Source organism: Apodemus sylvaticus, chromosome 1 (genome assembly GCF_947179515.1).
Source record: "Apodemus sylvaticus chromosome 1, mApoSyl1.1, whole genome shotgun sequence".
In the NCBI taxonomy this organism is placed as follows: domain Eukaryota; kingdom Metazoa; phylum Chordata; class Mammalia; order Rodentia; family Muridae; genus Apodemus; species Apodemus sylvaticus.
In genome coordinates this window covers 20,903,030-20,921,764 of record NC_067472.1, presented here as the reverse complement: position 1 = coordinate 20,921,764, position 18,735 = coordinate 20,903,030, and the positions used below count along the sequence as shown (strand labels likewise).

General features: G+C 43.5%; 1 protein-coding gene across 2 annotated transcripts in view; it reads left to right on the top strand.

Moving 5' to 3' along the window:
- Entpd1 (ectonucleoside triphosphate diphosphohydrolase 1) overlaps positions 1–5,199 on the top strand; it is a 79,649-nt gene extending 74,450 nt beyond the window's left edge. For both annotated transcript variants that reach the window (XM_052186238.1, XM_052186247.1), the window contains exons 9-10: positions 1,065–1,202; positions 3,165–5,199. In XM_052186238.1, the coding sequence (XP_052042198.1) occupies positions 1,065–1,202; positions 3,165–3,371 (345 nt within the window). In that variant the 3' untranslated portion in view covers positions 3,372–5,199. The remainder of the gene's footprint in view (positions 1–1,064; positions 1,203–3,164) is intronic.
- Positions 5,200–18,735: the final 13,536 nt, after the last annotated feature.

The following is an 18,735-nucleotide window of genomic DNA, read 5'->3' as shown; positions in this document are numbered from 1 at the left end:
GTATAATACCATGTTGGCCAGTACTTTGCGCTGGGTAGCCTCCGTGTGTTCTTTCTATTCCTTCAGGGCTCTTATCAGAAGGAATGGACTTCTGGACTTTATCAACGGGGTTTTATGTGCCTGTTGAGATGACTATATGGTGATTTCTTGTGTTTGCTTTTATTTACATGCTATGTCATGTTTATTCATTTCCATATGGTGAACCGTTCTCACATCTTTAGAATGAAACCAAACCTGATCATGGTACTTTTTTTTTGTACTATATTACTGATTTGATTAGCAAGGAAAGGGTTATGAATTTCTGCTAAACTTTAAGGAAGAACCAGCAGCAGGTGCTCCATACATCAAGCAGGAAGTGATCCCTCCAAACTGACTCCGCAGGTTAAGCATTACACTATTACCAAAACCAGACAGAGAAGACAGGACAGGAGGAGAGGGAAGTACCAACTTCCTTGATGAACATAGATGGTGTGATGGTGGCTGGGGTGGGGTAAAAAACAGACAGAGAGACAGAATCGTCAGTGAGAATGCAGATTTTGAGTTGGTAACCCTGGGGAGAAGATTGGACCCTTCCCAAGGGATGCTGATGCTGTCCTCCCAGCTAACCTTAGTGACAAGATTCCATTGGACATCATCTCCTTCAGATGCCTATAGAAGCTCTAACGACTCTGAATGGTGTGTAAGAGACTGCTTGAACAGAGATCCACAGATGATGCTCTTACAGCTTTTAATCGGCTAACATGATTGTTGAATAAGGGATGGAGTGAGATGCTGAGACCAACTGTTTCTGAAACTCCTAGACCGAAGGAACTTCCTTTCCCCTAGCACATTCACTGCTCTCACAGAGAGCCCCTAGGAAGAAAAGCTTCCTCTGGAGACTCGAACTTAAAACCCTGCGGCCTCTGAAGGAGTGATGCACCATCCCCACAGCCTATGATAGAGCCTGAGCCTCAGAGCCATGTGGGCGGGCACTTCCTTGTCTCTTCACTGGGTCTAGTGATGAGAAGGAGCCAGAGAGAGTGGCCTGCTGTAGAGGTTTGATATTTCCTCCATTTTTCCTTTAGGTAAAGACATCTTATCCTACAATAAAGGAGAAGTACCTGAGTGAATACTGCTTCTCGGGAGCCTACATCCTTTCTCTCCTTCTGCAAGGCTATAATTTCACAGGCAATTCCTGGGACCAGATTCATTTTATGGGCAAGGTAACTTGGGAATCTGTTGGGGTGTGGAAGTTGGTGACAAAGCAATTTTGAACTTAGAAACGGTGGGAGTCTACTCGATGAGTTTTGATTTGGCTTGATGCCTGTTTCACCATTTCACTGGCTGGCATTTGTGTCAAGCCTTTATGGGAACAGCAGGCAGCTGTAGATTGTCTCTAATGATGGGGATTCACAGTTTCACCGTTCTGCACATAGAACTGTAACTGGCACTCAAAGAGACAGTACATTCATTTAATAGTACTTCATTAGCCACTGTCCTGGCTTTAGAATCCCCCCCCCCCAAGGCCTCCTTTGTGATCCAGGAAATGAAAAACTTGGTCTCTTATCATCCTTGCTGCTGGGGCTGTTGCTTGGCAACCTGGCCTAGAGCGAGACCCAGGAAATAACTTCCCTGCTGTGCTCTGCCACAGCGCCACCTGCAGGCATCCAGGAGTAAGGAAACAAGCAGCTCTATGACCCATGCTTGCTGGGAAACAAAATGGTACTTTGTGTTGCTAATGCCTAAAATGGATTTACCGGCTTTTAAAGCACAGCGCTCTCAGACCAACCAAAGCCTGGAATCAGGACTGTAGCAGCTCCGTGCACACTCTCGGGGACTACTGACTTCCTCGCAGATCTTGCTCATTTAAAGGAACCGTTTCCTTATTTTAACATCCCAGACTTCCTTCTGCTCGGGCAGTCTGTTCCTTTTGTTAGAAGGGTCTCTCGTAGATTTGGGTGAGATGCAGGGTAGTCTTTATTTATATTCTTGGAATTAATGCTATTGAGTGATCTGCTGCCTTTAGATCCAGGTAATGAGTCCCCTAAATCTGGACACTTTAAGGTTTCTATCTCACACTGAGAGGAAAAAATAGTCCTTTTGCATATTATTGTCAGTATGGGTCAGGGTTTGGAAGAAAGGAGTATTGTAAATTGGCACAGTATGTGCTGAAAGCCCTAAAAGCATGCATAGCATTTTGTCCCATCATTCCGTTCCTTAGATACCAAGTAATTGGTTGAAATGGCTGAGAGGCAGTCTACATTGACATGTGTTTTAAAAGATGGTAAGAATATTTAGAGATGATCCAGAAATATATTAAGGGGGCAGTGTTCACTAAGTATTTCCAAGTGAATTATCCAGATACAATGTAATACTTACTTGTTTTTATAAAAACAACATCAACATGTTCACAGAGGACAAGAAGGAAATGTCACGAAGAGAGGACACCAGAAGTCCTGAGTGGCACGGGGTGCAGGAGTCTCTTTAGGCTTGTCTGTTTTTACTAACTTCTCTATGTCATCATGAATAGCTTTTGTAATAAAACCTTTCCACACTTGTTATACAAATACCACCTATATTCCTGTAAGTTCTGAGTGACTGAAAATTATTTTTCTAAAGGTGAGAGGCTCAGAGGTTGCTTTATAATTTAATAAGGATCTTTTCTCAGAGGGTATACAACCTTCCGACTTTATAAAGGCGACTTGCTGGAATTATTTCCCCTCCTTACCCCCCCCCCCCCCCCCGCCCCGTGAAGCCTTGGACCCTTGTGGTTTCTCTGGCCTGAGAAGGATGTAAGAGACTAGAGCCAACCATTATTCCTTCATCTTTTCCCTACTTCCTGTCACCTCTCACTTAGCTCCTCAACTCATGAAATAGAAAGAAACCTGACCTCCTGTGGTCTGTTTGAATTAAGTGCTCCTGACTGGGTGAACTGGACAGCCAAGCACCAGGCTTTCTGACACTCTAGACTATAAATAGTGAGGCTCCAACCTCTCTTTAATCATTTACTTTGATTTTCCCCCCACATCATTCCCAGTGTAGCATATAAAGTTAATCTAGAGCATAAGCTATACAAGGTGTTCTCTTCTTATTGGTTACTCAGTGTTATGTGGGTGGGGTTACATGAATACTGCAAATAATCATTTTGGACCACAAACAACAAGATTTTCCCCTTCTGTTCACAGATCAAAGACAGCAACGCAGGGTGGACTTTGGGCTACATGCTTAACCTGACCAACATGATCCCAGCTGAGCAGCCAGTGTCCCCGCCGCTCCCTCACTCCACCTACATCAGCCTCATGGTTCTCTTCTCCCTGGTCTTGGTCGCTGTGGCCATCACAGGCCTGTTCATCTATAGCAAGCCTTCATATTTCTGGAAAGAGGCGGTATAGCAGGAGCAGCTGGAATTTGCTGGCTGGAGAGAGAAAACAGCCTGCCCAGGAGCGGGTTCCTCCCTGCGGGGGGAGGCCTGAGTCACCCTTCCCTGCTTACCCTGGACAGTCTAGACCAGCATGAAGCCTCTGAGGCTACCTGAGGCCTTTCCTTGGGGACACTCAACACCCTCTTCCGCAAGAACTTCCTGGTGATACTCTCTTGTCTTTTCCAGTTACCTTCCTCCTTTGTCCTTTGAGCTTGGGATCACAACTTTCATGATCTATGCTTCATAAAAGAACAATATCGACTTTGTCTCAAAGAACTAAGAGTCCCGAGTGCCACACTGTCTAAGCTGAGCTGGCTGAAAGATGGAATTCGGGAACTGTCTCAGCCAGAGCTTTGGGACACCCCATCCCCATGTCTCCTAATAAAGCCATGCAGTGCCTTTGGAGAGTGGAGACAAAACCTATTCCAAGCCTGCCCTCTGGATAGGAGAATTTTCTAAAACAGATGAATATGTGCTAAAACCAAAGAGTCTTTGCAGAGGAGCTCACCTGCTCCTATGGCTGAGGTGACTCACCATCGACTGAAGATAGGAATGGAAACAAGCACAGTGTATGTCCCTGTGTGATGCCAAGATACTACCAAGTAGAACACAAAGGCCAGAGGGTTTTGAAAAGCAGATGCACACATAAGCATTCAGGGGACAGCATGTGATAGTAGTATACACATCTAGGAAGAAAGCTACAGTTACCACCCAGGACTGGGAAAATATAACCTCTAATGCATCTTTTAGAGTCTTGTGTTTTTTTAATGTTCAAATTTATGTAACATAAAATTTTCCACATTTACATCTAGCCCAGTACCCCTGAATGGAATTTAATACATTTGCAATGTTATACAACTGATTTGGCAGTCAGTTATATGTGTATGTGTGGGTCTGTGCACACGAGTACAGGGAACATGGTGGCCAGAAGAGGGTGTTTAAGCAACCAGGGGTGAGCTTTCCAGTGTGGGTGCTGGTAATCAACCTGGGGCCCTCTGCTCTCAACCTCTGAGTTAGGCAGTTAAGTTAACCTCTCCAGCCTCTACCACTGTTGTATAATATTCTGTAACCAAGAAGTTGGCAGGGGACAAGACCATACGTTGGTTTTTTTCCCAACCACAAACCTTTCCACTGATGGCCAAACAGACTCTGCAACACAGAGATAGCTCACTGGGTTTGAAAGCCATACCACATCTTATTGTCCCAAGACTTTGTTTAGTGAAGGGGTGCAGGATTTTTGCCCTGCCAAGGTATTTATACATCAGGTGTCACTGCTGGTCCTCATGTGTTATGCAAACACATGCCTTATTTCCTTATTTCATGGAGTGCTTTGTGGGTAATGAATAAGGGTCTGCGGACTTTTATTATGGAAATGTAAAGAGATCTTGTGTCTTTCCTATGAATATTGCCGAAAGAAGTAACTGTTTGGCAGAAGTGAGCACCATTGTATTCTCTCCTTAACTCAAGCTGTCTATCCATCTCTGGTCTGGGGACTGACTACTTAGAAAGGAAAATCTCCTACAAGCTAAAAGCCAAGTATCCCGACTCTCTTGGGTAGTTCATCCATTTTTTTCCTTTTGATGCGTCTCTTCCGCTAGTCACAGTTGGACATGCTGGCTGTGTGTGCATGCGCATTGTGTCTTCTGTTCTCACAGCAGTCTGAAGAAGGCGGTTCTTTACCGCTCCGGTGCCCATGGTAGAGTTGCGCTCAAACTCACATCTGCCTTGAGTCTTTTTCTTTCCTTTCCCTTTTCTTTGTCTTTTGTTTTTGATTTTTGTCTTCATTGTTTTTTTTTCAAGGCAGGCTTTCACTGTGTAGCCCTGGCTGTCCTGGAACTTATTATATAGTCCAGGCTGGCCTCAAACTCACAGAGATCCACCTGTCTCTCATGTGCTAGGATTAAAGGCAAGCACCACCACACCTGGCCATTTTTTTTCTTTTTTTCTTTAAACACCCTTCCACCACCACTGCTGCCAATATGTTGCAATTTAAAATTATAAGTTTCCTTCTGAGTACAAAAATATTTTTAATTACATTTTTATCTTGTTTCCCAAATTTTTAACCAACCAATCAAACAAACAGACAAAACATTCAACTCAATGGGGACAATTAAGTACCACCTAATCTCAATTCCAAAATCCAATGGTCATCTTTGGATCCTCTGGGTAGCCAAATAAAATGAGTCACTACCAATATTTCAATGTTGGGTTGCTCATTGGTTATAGTTAATTATTATTCATCTGTAGATTTTCATTCAGGACTCAGAATCTGGTTCTGCTAACCTTTTTTTTCCCAAAAGTTGGTGATTTTTTTCTACGAACCTACGAGGACAACCTTAATCAGCAGAAATGGTTTCATTTGCATATAAAAATGAGACTGTAAAACTAGGTTTTCTGTATGCCCATAGGTGTGTATGAGAGAGAAGTTTCAATCCATCTAAATAAATGATATAAATGAACGTCTCAAAACACTAACAGGAAATGCCGATATCCCTTTGGGAAACACGTGGTATGCTCCATAGTGGGAAACAAGCCCAGCTTAAAAAGAGACCAAATTCAGAATGCTCTCATTTCAATAACCGATCAATGTAAAAATTGTTCATACAAGTCTTCAAAATCCTAAGCTTCCCAAATCTGTTGTGTGAAGACTAGCCACATGTTAGGCAGCCATCACTGGCTTCATGTTAGCAGGCTACTGGCATTTCGGCAGCTTTGGAAAGTTGGCATGTTCTGAAGTTTACAAGGCAGGCAAGCAGTGAGTTCTTGCTGCCTTTTCCTGGGGGGTGGGGGTGGGGCATCACACAGGAAGGCCAGGCAGACTGCAGCATCACACAGGAAGGCCAGGTAGTCCCCTGACGTTCTCTCACCACACAGGCATGAACATCACCCATGAAACACTGGCACTGACGATCAGAAAGCACTTGGAGGTTGAGGCCACAAGATGGCTCAGCAGCTAAGGGTGGCTACCACTAATGATTATGACCTTAGTTCTATCCCTAGGACCCACATGGTGGAAAGAAAGAACCAATTCCCATAACTTGTTCTCTGACCTCCGCATGCACACCATGGCACATGCACATGCACACAACAGACACATAAATACATAGATATAAGAAGATGGAAGTCCTTGGTGGCATGATGGATGAGGGAGGCCAGACACTTGGTTGGGACAGTCAGAGGTTAGGAAAGCAAAAAGGTTACTTTTTTCTACTAGTTTGGATGTAAAGAAAGAAAGCTGAGTTATTTTGTTGTTGTTGTTACTGTGAGATAGGGCAGGGGTGAATGGTAGTTAAGATTTCAGTAACAACACAAGGCCCCAAAAGGGACAGGATGGATGGGACAGCAGCTGTGGATGGAACCAGCACACACATTCTCTTAGAGCTGGAGAGACAGCTGTTTATCACGGTGGCCTGGTGGCCAGACTCCATGTCTGACTCTCTATTGCTGCTTCTGAAAAGCTAAGCCAGCCGCTGTGAGGTAGGCTTGGGGAATGATAGGGTTAAAGCAGCAGCTATGGGTAGGAAGCTGCAGCAGGGATCATAACAACTGTGTGTGTGTGTGTGTGTGTAAAACTTAGATGATTTATTGACTTTATCATGGGCCTGGAAAGATCGCCCAGCAGTTAAGACCTCTATGGTTACTGCATGTACATGTATGTGGCACATATATTTATGCAGATAAACACACACATGCACATTTTTAAGGAGCACTTGTTCTTGTAGGGATCCAGATTCAGTTTCCTGGACATACACAGTCACTCACAGCCATCCATGACTCCTGTTCTAAGGGATGCAAGGCTCTCTTCTGACCCCTGAGTGTACCAAGCTCACATGTGATGCACAGAGTACATGGAGGAAAAATATGCTTACAAAACCAAATAAATTTTAAAAAGGCAAAGACCAAAGAAACAGAGATGAGAAGAGAATATTAGAGTTTTAGCCATACCAATTAGGGGAACTCTGGGTTCAGGACTAACCCAGGTACAGGGACAGGCGCCTGTGTTTTAGAAGGGAGGATGTCAGGGCCTGCACGTGGTCATGTGGAGACAGAGAATACAGATGCTGCTTCCAGGCACTGGAGAGAGTGGGCATAGCTCTCCCTGTGGGGGTCCTAGGGCTGCTAGAAAAGCACTGTCCTTAAGTTAATCTGCAAGGAGTGTCCTGTGAGAGAAAGGGATACAGGAGGTGGTTGTTGTTGTTGTTGTTGTTGTCCCATATGGTAGTCCAGAGGAAGAGCAGAAAGTGAGACAATTAGCAGGGATCAGGGGTGTGGAGATGAGGCTACGTAGGAGTAGGGTCCAGAGGCAGGCTGGGATCCCACTCAGCTCAAACAAAACAAGAGACCCTGAGACGTTATTGTTACTAAAGTTTAACAGCAGAAGAAGCTCTGTCACTGTGCATTTTAAAAAGGGAAATAATTATAAGAAAACTAAGATGTAACCCTCAGAATGAAAGAACTAAGAATGTTTCTATTCTTTTAACATAATGTGTATATTCAGTCAATAAAATCAAAGCTGAGAAATTAAATAGGCTCATACAAGATGACTGAAAAAAATAGAGGGCTCTGAATATTTAGTTCAGAATATTTAGTTTCTGAATATTTAATTAAAAATAATTAAGTTCTGAATATTTAGATTTGAGAGAGAGAGCCCCCAGCTTTAATTCACTCCATGCCTGCTAGGGACCCATGATAGCACTCTGCTTTGTTGCAGGAAGTAAGATCTTTGCTGTGACATCACCCTGCATGCTACAGTTGTTCCTGTCATTGCAAAACTCTGGCTTTGTAACAGAGAAGCTTTAAGAAATGGACAGGTGGACAGGTGGCCAGAGCAAACCTCAACTTGATTCTGGCTGTTCTGAACATGGATATAATGTAAAGAGGAATAAATCTTCCATGCAGTTGGTGACTGTCGGAACAGATCAAGGACCTTGTATGTAGTGGTCAATTTTAGCTGTCAACCCGACAGGGTCTGGAATCTCCTAGGAGACAAGCTAGTGAGGGACTGTCTAAATGAGGCTAACCTCTGGCACAGTTCTCTAGTTTTCTAGATAGGGTTGAAGTGGGTAGACCAACCCTGAGTGTAGGTGGCATGCCGTCCTATAGATGGAAGTACTGGGCTGAACAAAATGGAGATCAGAGTTGAGCACATTACTAGGCACTCTGCTGTCTCTGCTCTTGACTGTGGTCACAACATGACCAGCACTCAAAATCCTACCACCATGGCTTCCCACCAAGAAGGACTGACTGCGAGCCAGCATAAAGCCTTTCTCCCTTAAGTTGCATTTTATCACAACAAATGAGTACCCACTCAGATTGCCAAGACTTGCTCTATGATGGAAAAATAATCTGGCAGCAAACTTATAGACTCTTCTGAACTACTCGAATCCATTGGGAGTATCTGAAGATTATTCCACAAACTTTCAAAAGTCATGGAAAATTAATTTCTATTTTTAAAAAGTGAAAGGAGACCATTGCTTAAACCCACAAGATGATTATAATAATTTGAATTTGATAACTTCAACACAAGCTCATTAAGTACAGGGTTTAGGAAAGGTTATTTCCTACCCTCATGTCTTTTCCTTTTATACCATCATTTTCCAGCTTCCCTAGAACAGGTTGAAATGCTTGTAAAAAGGTAATTTGTACCTGTTTTTGTTTGTTTGTTTGTTTGTTTTTGTTTTGTTTTTCTGATTCTCAATTGAGGTATCTAGTGTTTGTGATGATATGATTTTTTTTTCTAAACTTTGAACAAAGGCCTTTTGGTGGGGTGGTGGTGGATAAAACTATATTCCCTGTGAATGCCTGTTGTCATAATGTATTGCCCCTTCTCTGGCTACAATGCACATCCACACATCACGGTTGTATTCTGCCATCATCCCAGAAAATAAGGAGGACAGGAAGCAGCATGGTTACCTAGCCCTGCCTCACTGTTCAGACCTACCAAATGGGGATCCCAAGGAGGTGTGAGATAGACACACCTTCTCAACCTGAAGTGATAGCTTGTACTTGTGAAACTGCACTTCTCCTTATTTGACAACATCATTGCTGTTGTTCTAACTGGAGTAGGAAGAGGTCCCCTTGTGTAGCTAACCCAGGCTGACCTGGAACTCAGGATCTTCCTGCTTGAGCCTCCTTAGTGGGAAGACTACAGGCGTTGGGCATCACACCTGACCTTCACCTAACCTTCACAGCTGCTGCTTTAGACTCAAAGGCTTAGGCAGATTGACACCCTGAGGAAAAGGTGACCAAGATAGAGAACACTTTAAGAGGGCCATTGATGCTGAGACTCAGAGCCGGAAAGCTAAGGAGGGCATCTTTGCTTACAGAGAACTGGCAAGGCTTTCTCTGTGCACAGAAGACACTGTAGACCACTTATCGGTAACTGTTGCTGCCTTGGATGCCTGCCTGCCTGCCTGCCTGTGCAGATGTCTTTCTAAATCTTTGTCGAGAAATTCAAAATTGTATATGAAATCTGATCTTTAGCCTGAGCAGTTAAAAAATATAGCCTGAATCAAAACAGTTCTGCATGTGAGATTACACCACTAGTTTGAAATATCTATGGATGCCAATACTTTCTCCTACTTCCTCCCCTCTGATAGAAAATGCTCTTTAACCTTGACAATATTTAGGATTCCTCAATATCTGCTCTGTAAACTTTCCAGTAGGAGATCTTGAATCCTATGTTACCTTGACTTAGGTATTTGGACCCTAATAATAATTATATTATAGTTATATTAACTATAATAATAATGATATTGTATCATATGTAATAATGATATTATATAATGATAATTATATATTATAATTATATCAACTATAATAATAATGATAACAATAATGCACTGTGAAACACACACACACACCACAAAGTGTGATTTTTAAAAAATGCATAGCATTAGTTGGTTGATAATCCTGGAAGTTAAGTGTTCTTAAAGTTCATCATATTCTGTGTTACTTGCTGCATGCAGCCGTTTTCCATTTAATCTGTGACATCAGTATGTAAGGAATACATTCTTGACTTTGCTCTATGACTCTGCTGTTGGACTGTTGAGATGGCCTGGCCCTTAAGGGCTGTGCTCACAACCAAAAGGACAAGAATCTACTGTCACTGCTCTTAAATTGCTAATCATGAACTCTAGACAACCAGGATTTTATTTGGAATGAAAATTTGTCCAAATAATTTTGAGGCTCAGACACAGTTAACAGTAAGTAGTTTTGTTTGTTTGTTTGTTTGTTTTGCTCGTTTCCTTGTGCCCCAGGCCTCTGCCTAACCTGGACGGCTCCCTTTGCAGTTGCTTTATTTCTGAACCTCTCTTTTCTCAAGTGTAAGACCTGTTAAGTTTTCAAGATCTCCTAAGTGTCTTCGGAATCCCAGGCCAACCATTCAGTGGACACGGAAAACGGTTCATAAAAATAGCGTATTGGAATGAAGACACACACACCACTGGGCTGAGCCCCGTTAGCAAACTCCCGACGTTATAAGCTTTATTTAGGTCATTATTTTAACAAGGAACAAAGAGGCATTTGGGGCGGGGACATACTGCTGTTTGATTTGTTTATTCACTTACTGCCCGAGAGTGGTACATTCATGGTGTAGGTGCACTCACGGAGGCCACAGTTTGACACTGTCTTCTTCCATCATCCTGCACTCTAGTTACTGAGACCTTGCTCTCTTCTGGAACCCAGAGCTTGCCCTGGAGGACCCCCGCGACTGTCTCCACACCTGCCTGGCCTTACGTGGGTTCGGGGAATCCTAACTTCACTGACATCAGTTCTATGTGCTGAGCCATCTCCCAGCCCCAATCTACTTCTCCTCTTTCTTAGATTTATTTTAATTTTATTTATCTTTGTATGGGGGTGGGAGCATATGTGTATGTGTGAGTGCAGGTGCTACCCAGGCCAGAAGAGGGCATCAGGCACCTTGGAGCCGGAGTTACAGGTGGTTGTGGGCCACCTAACTGGGTGCTAGGAACTCTGGCCTTCGTAAGATTAGCATCTCTCCAGCAACCAGCCCAAGACTTAAAAGATATTGAATTTGTGACAGGAATTGCAAGCTCTGAAAATAAAAAATAAATAAATTAATCGCTTGCATTGAGGGCTGTGGCATGGGGCCAGATACTGGTCACTTGAAATGAAAAGCCCCCGAATCCTGCGTGCCTGCTCTCCTGTCCCCTCTCGGTGACAGGTGCGGGTTCTCAAGCCTCCACCAACCCCCACCCCAAGAGGAGGGGCACGAGAGGCTGACCATGCTGGTGTGGGGACACGCGCGGTGGGGTGGGGTTCAGCTCGGGTGCACGAGGAGATCTCGTGCGTGCACAGAGGCTGAATCAAAGCCGGGGGCTGGAGAGCAGAGGGGCAGAGGGCAGAACGCTCGCATCGCGCATGCTCCTCGGGTGCAGGCGTTGGTACCTGCTCAGGATCTGTCTTCACTTCCCAGACACATCGAAAAGCAGTATCCATCAGGTGAATGTCCTGTCCCTCAAGGTCCCCATGACCGTACCAGAGTACACTGGGGGTGGACCCTTCCTCTGTGCAGAATCCTTGGGATTCATCGGGTGAAGTGGCAGGAGGGTGCAGAACCGAGCCTCCTGCCAGCCATCCCTGTGAGGAGTAGGGCTGAAAGTGTGAACATTTCACAGCTTCGAGGTCAGGGAGGGATTTGGATTAAGTTCGCGAGTTCGGGTCAGAAAATTTCCTGAGTGGAGGAAGCTGGGCGGCTGGAGTTGAACGCTTTGCTAGCTAGGGTAAGCATTAGGACGCCACCTCAGACTCAGCGGAAATACGGATTTCAAGGTAAGCAACTGACAGAAGGCAGTACAGGAGCTAGGAGAAAGTCCTCAGAGGACTGCAGGATGCGGATTAGGCTCGAAAGGTGGCGTGCAGCCAATGAGGAAAGCCACAGAACGCCAAGTGAGCGATGGATGACCGGGAAAATAAAGAAGTCTTGCTGCACCTCTACGTGGCAAGTATGGCCTGAGGGGCTTCACACTGAGAAGAGCCTCTGGGTTTCTCCAACTGAGACTAAGTCCAGACCCAGAGATGGCTCTTTGATCTAGAATATAAACAGCACAAGACTCCCGCCGGCTTCCTGGACCTGGTGTCCATGCTTGCTCCGTAAGTCAGTACACTCTAATAATTCTAGAGATCAGTTTCATTGCCTTGGGTGTGTTAGATGGAAACCTTCACTCCATATGACAGTTTGTGTCACCTGTCGCCATATTTCAGTTTTTATTCACCACACTTTGAAGGGACAAAGGAACAGAAGTGAAATCTTTGTCACCCAGGATTTACCACTTGGTCTTGAGAGTGCGGAGAACTTGGTTTTGGTGTTTCCCAAGGATACCAGTTTACAGTTCAGAAGGTTTCTTTTCAGGCCGTGTGTGTATTCCTTGGATCCTCCTGTCTCAGCTTCTCCTGTGCTAGGATTTTAGACATGTATCCCCTGAGCCTGGACCAAGATTCCCACTTCTTGATTTAGGGGGAAAAAATCACAGTTAAGTAAAAGATGAGAATTTTTTCAACATGTCAAGTAGTGAACTGTCTGAAGGTCATGATGCTTTTTAAAGACTATGGCTGGGGGCATGCTTTTGTTAAATTCTGCTTTCTCTGTAACTTACTCCTCAAGGGTAGCTGATGCTATGTGTTCAGTGGATTTTTATTTGAACAAAATGCTGCCCACTGTTTTAATTTTTTATTGGAATCTTTTCGGCACAGCGCTCTAACTTAAAAGAAATTCTGAAGAACATGATGTAAGAAACACAACTGTCTGCAATCAAAACAATATCATTACTAGTGTCAGGGACTGGTGCTTGCCCGTTGGATGGATCTCAAGTTGGACCGGTTCTTGGGTGGTCATTCCCTCAGTCTCTGCTCCACCCCCTTGCCTGCATTGGGTTGAAAGTTTTGTGGGTGGGTTGGTGTTTATATGGCTCTTCTGGGGTTCTTGCCTGGCTGAAGGACGTGGTCCCGTCGAGGTCCATATCCCCAAAGTTGTGAGTGGCAGCTAAGGTCATGCCCATTGATTCTTGGGCACCTCTCTTATCCCAGCCAAGGTGGGGGAGGACACCCAGGGAGCCCCCACCTGCTCAGAGGAGAAGGGAAGGGGATTGGGGGAGGGAGACAGTGATCAGGATGTAAAGTGAATTAAGTAAAAAATTAAATTAAATAAAAGAAACATAACTAGAAGTGTCAAGCTGTGTGACAGTAGATCTCCTCAAAGTTGAATCCAACAACAACTTTGGCCGAAGTCTGTTCTAAGCAGGAAAGAGGGGAAATTAGTACATTCTAAAAGAAGTCCAGTAAGAACCCACAGAGAAGCAGGGCGGTGGTGGCCCACACTGTGAGTCCCCAGGACTCTGGAGGCAGAGGCAGGTGTATCTCTATGAGTTCCAGGCCAGCCTGGTCTACAGAGTGAGTTCCAGGATGGCCAAGTCTACACAGAGAATCCCTGGCATGAAACTAACAAACAAACAAACAAACCCAGGGAGAAGCATATTTCTGGACTCACTGTTAGCCATTGAGCCATCTCTCCCTTCCCAGCATTCGGGGGGGGGGGGGGGGGTGGTTCTAGATGGCAGTCAAAGAGTGAAAAACTTTTACTAATAAATTTCTCATCTGCTTGCTGTGGATCAAGAGCTCTGGCTTTACTTGTGTTTTGACATTGGACTTGTAGGCCATCTGATGCAGAAACTGTTAACCCCCAGTTTCCTTACCCTTTAGAAGAAGCTTTTATTGCATTTAATGACAATATTCTGAAGGAGTTGACCTTCACCCACAAGCCAGCTTTCTAACAGAGAATGTCAAGTTGTAGGAGGGAGATTTCAATGTAGCAAATACGGTTTTCATCCAGCTCTGCAATTTTATCCAGTGTCTTGTTGATAACCATTTGTTTACTTATCCTATATCCTTTGTGGACTATAAATAGGCCAAAGACAGCTTTAGACTTGCAAAAACAAAAACAAAAACCAAAAGTTCAATATTTTGCATGCTGTGTTTTATTTAATAAATCATTGAAGTTTTATTATGCAGAGGATGTTTTCTGTGGTTTATGAACAAAATTTGCAGAGGCACCAGAAACCAAGTATTTGTCTGAAGTTCATTTTATTGCGTGCTTTTTGGACTCCTGATATAGGTCTCCTGATATAGGCCATGAAGAACAGTGTAGGAGCTTCCTAATTCAGCCTTCCCGATGTTGGAATCATGGGTAGGAAGCATCATGCTGGGGTTGGGGCTCACTTTACAAGATGTTGAAGACTGGGAAGTATTGATAAACTAGAAACTGACTTTTTGGCATCTTATTCCTGTTGTGTTTTATCTTGGCACACCAGCAGTGAGAATCTTAAGTGTCCTTCAGCCAATCATTGAAATGTCCCATTTACTAATTAAGAAACAAATCTAGCTAACTTGGACTTGACTCTTTTCTATTCCAAATCTATTCAGTGTTTTTCCGTCTTGTCCATCCTTCTTCCCTGAGTGTCTCATATATGTCTGCCTCCACGCTGTATCACCCAAAGCCCACCCCAAAATGGGAGGCCCCTTGTGAAAGCTGTAGTACACTGTACAACTAGCTAGACAAGTTGGAGAGTGCCTTTCTGTAGTGCTCACACTTATATAAGCTTGGAAAGGAGGGGCCCAGTGCTTCTGGTCAGTTTCAAGAATTTCCTGGTACTTTCCAGTTGCTTACTTCCAGAGTCTTAATGACCTTCCACATTTTAACGTTCCTTTAAAACATCCTGTGCTCTAAGGAACTTCTGTCCATGATGGAAGGTTTTGTCTCAGAGAAAATTGCTACATCAGACAATTACCAAAATTTCTATTAAAGACTAAAAGCTAAGAACATATGAGTATTAAATATTGAAGGCAATGATTATTTCTTTTGTATTTTTATCAGTATAGTGAGATATTGTAGGTAGAGCAAAGTGACAATATTTTCATCTTGCTTTTTGTATCTTTTTTTAATTCTATTCTTTTTCATTGGATATTTTCTTTATTTACAATTCAAATGTTATCCTCTTTCCTGGTTTCCCCCCCTCCCAGAAACCGCCATCCTATTCCCCCTACCCCTGCTTCTATGAGGGTGTTCCTCCACCCACCCCACTTCTGCCTCCCCGCCCTCAATTCCCCTATACTGGTACATCTATCCAGCCTTCATAGGACCAAGGACCTCTCCTCTCACTGAAGCCTGACAAGGCAATCATCTGATACATATGCAACCAGAGCCATGCATACCTCTTGGTTGGTGGCTTAGTCCCTGGGATCTTTGGGGGGGGGGGGTCTGGTTGGTTGATATTGTTGTTCTTCCTATGTATGAGGTTGCAAACCCCTTCAGCTTCTTCAGTCCTTTCTCTGTCTCCTCCATTGGAGACCCCCCCCCACTCAGTCCAATGGTTGACTTTAAGAATCTGCCTCTGTATCTGCAAGGCTCTGGCAGGACCTCTCAGGAGACAGCCATATCAGGCTCCTTTCAGCAAGCATTTCTTGGCATCCACAATAGTGCCAGGGTTTGGTGATTGTATATGGGATGGATCCCCAGGTAGGACAGTCTCTGGATGACCTTTCCTTCAGTCTCTGCTCTACACTTTATCTCCATATTTACTCCTGTGAGTATTTTGTTCCCCTCCCAGAAGAACTGAAGCACTCACACTTTGGTCTTCCTTCTTCTTGAGCTTCACGTGGTCTGTAAATTGTATCTTGGGTATCCTGAGCTTCTGGGCTAAAATCCACTTATCAGAGAGTGCACACCATGTGTGTTCTTTTGTGACTGGGTTATCTCACTCAGGATGAAATTTTCTAGTTCCATTCATTTGCCTAAGAATTTCATTAATTCACCCCAGTATATTGAACCATCCCTGCATCCCTGGGATGAAGCCTACTTGATCATGGTGGATGATCGTTTTGATGTGTTCTTGGATTCGGTGGGCAAGAATTTTATTGAGTATTTTTGCATCGATAGTCATAAGGGAAATTGGCCTGAAATTCTCTTTCTTAGTTGAATCTTTGTGTGGTTTTGGTATTAGCATAATTGTGGCTTCGTAGAAGGAGTTGGGTAGTGTTCCTTCTGTTTCTATTTGGTGGAATAGTTTGAAGAGTATTGGTGTTAAGTCTTCTTTGAAGGTCTGATATCTTGGGGTGACTCTAACCAAACAAATGAAAGACCTATATGACAAGAACTTCAGATCTCTGAAGAAGGAAATCGAAGAAGACCTCAGAAAATGGAAAAATCTTCCATGCTCATGGATTGGCAGGATTAATATAGTTAAAATGGCCATCTTGCCAAAAGCAATCTACAGATTCAATGCAATCCCCATCAAAATCCCAACTCAGTTCTTCATAGAGCTAGAAAGAGCAATTCTCAAATTCATCCGGAATAACAAAAAAAAAAAAAAAAAAAAAAAAAAAAAAAAAAAAAAAACAGTATAGCTAAAACTATTCTCAACGGTAAAAGAACTTCTGGGGGAATCAGTATCCCAGACCTCAAACATTACTACAGAGCAATAGTAATAAAAACTGCATGGCATTGGTACAATGTCAGGCAAGCCAATCAATGGAATAGGATTGAAGACCCAGAAATGAACCCACACACCTATGGTCTCTTGATCTTCGACAAAGGAGCTGAAAGCATCCAGTGGAAAAAAGATAGCCTTTTCAACAAATGGTGCTAGTTCAACTGGAGGTCAGCATGCAGAAGAATGTGAATCGATCCATTTTAATCTCCTTGTACTAAGATCAACTCCAAGTGGATCAAGGACCTCCACATAAAACCTGACACACCGAAACTAATAGAAAAGAAACTGGGGGAGACCCTTGAGGACATGGGCACAGGGGGAAAGTTCCTGAACAAAACACCAATAGCTTGTGCTCTAAGTTCAAGAATTGACAAATGGGACCTCATAAAACTACAAAGTTTCTGTAAGGCAAAGGACACTGTCAAAAGGACAAAACATTAACCAACAGATTGGGAAAGGATCTTCACCAACCCTAAATCCGACAGAGGGCTAATATCTAATATATACAAAGAACTCAAGAAAGTAGAACCCAGAGAAACAAATAACCCCATTAAAAAGTGGGGTACGGAGCTAAACAAAGAATTTTCACATGAAGAACTTCGGATGGCTGAGAAGCACCTTAAGAAATGTTCAACATCATTAATCATTAGGGAAATGCAAATCAAAACAACCTGAGATTTCACCTCACACCAGTCAGAATGGCTAAGGTCAAAAACTCAGGAGACAGCAGGTGCTGGTGAGGATATGGAGAAAATTGAGCATTACACTTCCAAAGGACCCTGCTATACCACTCCTGGGCATATACCCAGAGGATTCCCTGTCATGCGATAAGAACACATGCTCCACTATATTCATAGCAGCCCTATTTGTAGTAGCCAGAAGCTGGAAAGAACCCAGGTGTCCTTCAATGGAGGAATGGATACAAAAAATGTGGTATATTTACACAATGGAGTACTATTCAGCTAGAAACAATGAATTCATGAAATTCTTAGACAAATGGATGGAGCTGGAGAGCATCATACTAAGTGAGGTAACCCAGTCTCAAAAGATCAATCATGGTATGCACTCACTGATAAGTGGATATTAGCCTAGAAACTTTGAATACCCAAGACATAATCCACATACTAAATGATGTCCAAGAAGAACGGAGTAGTGGCCCCTGGTTCTGGAAAGACTCAGTGCAGAAGTATAGGGGAATACCAGAACAGGGAAGTGGGAAGGGGTAGATGGGGGAACAGGGGGAGGGAAGAGGGCTTATGGGACTTTTGGGGAGTGGGGAGACTGAAAAGGGGAAATCATTTGAAATGTAAATAAAGAATATATAGAATAAAAAAAAGAATTTCATTAATTCATCGTTTTTAATAGCCGAAGAGTACTCCATTGTGTAAATATACCACATTTTCTCTATCTATTCCTCTGTTGAAGGAAATATTGGTTCTTTCCAGCTTCTGTCTATTATAAATAATGCAGCTATGAACATAGTGGAGCATGTGTTCTTATTACATGTTGGAGCATCTTCTGGGTATATGCCCAGGATGTGTTTATGTGTTTTGCCCACAAGTATGTCTTGTGGACCATGTGCATGCACTGCCCAGAGAGGCCAGCAGGGGGCACTAGATGCCTAGGGACTAGAGTTAAAAAAGGTTGTGAGCTGCCACGTGGGCAGGGGGAAATCAAACCTGGGTCCTCTGGAAGAGCAGCCTGGGCTCTTGACTGCTGAGCCATCTCTCCAGCCCCTACTATGCTTTTTAATCCTGTCATAACAGTCTTGTTTTACTAACATGGTTTCTCATTCTTCTTTATTTAGATCGTGAAAGTAAAAGAGTCATC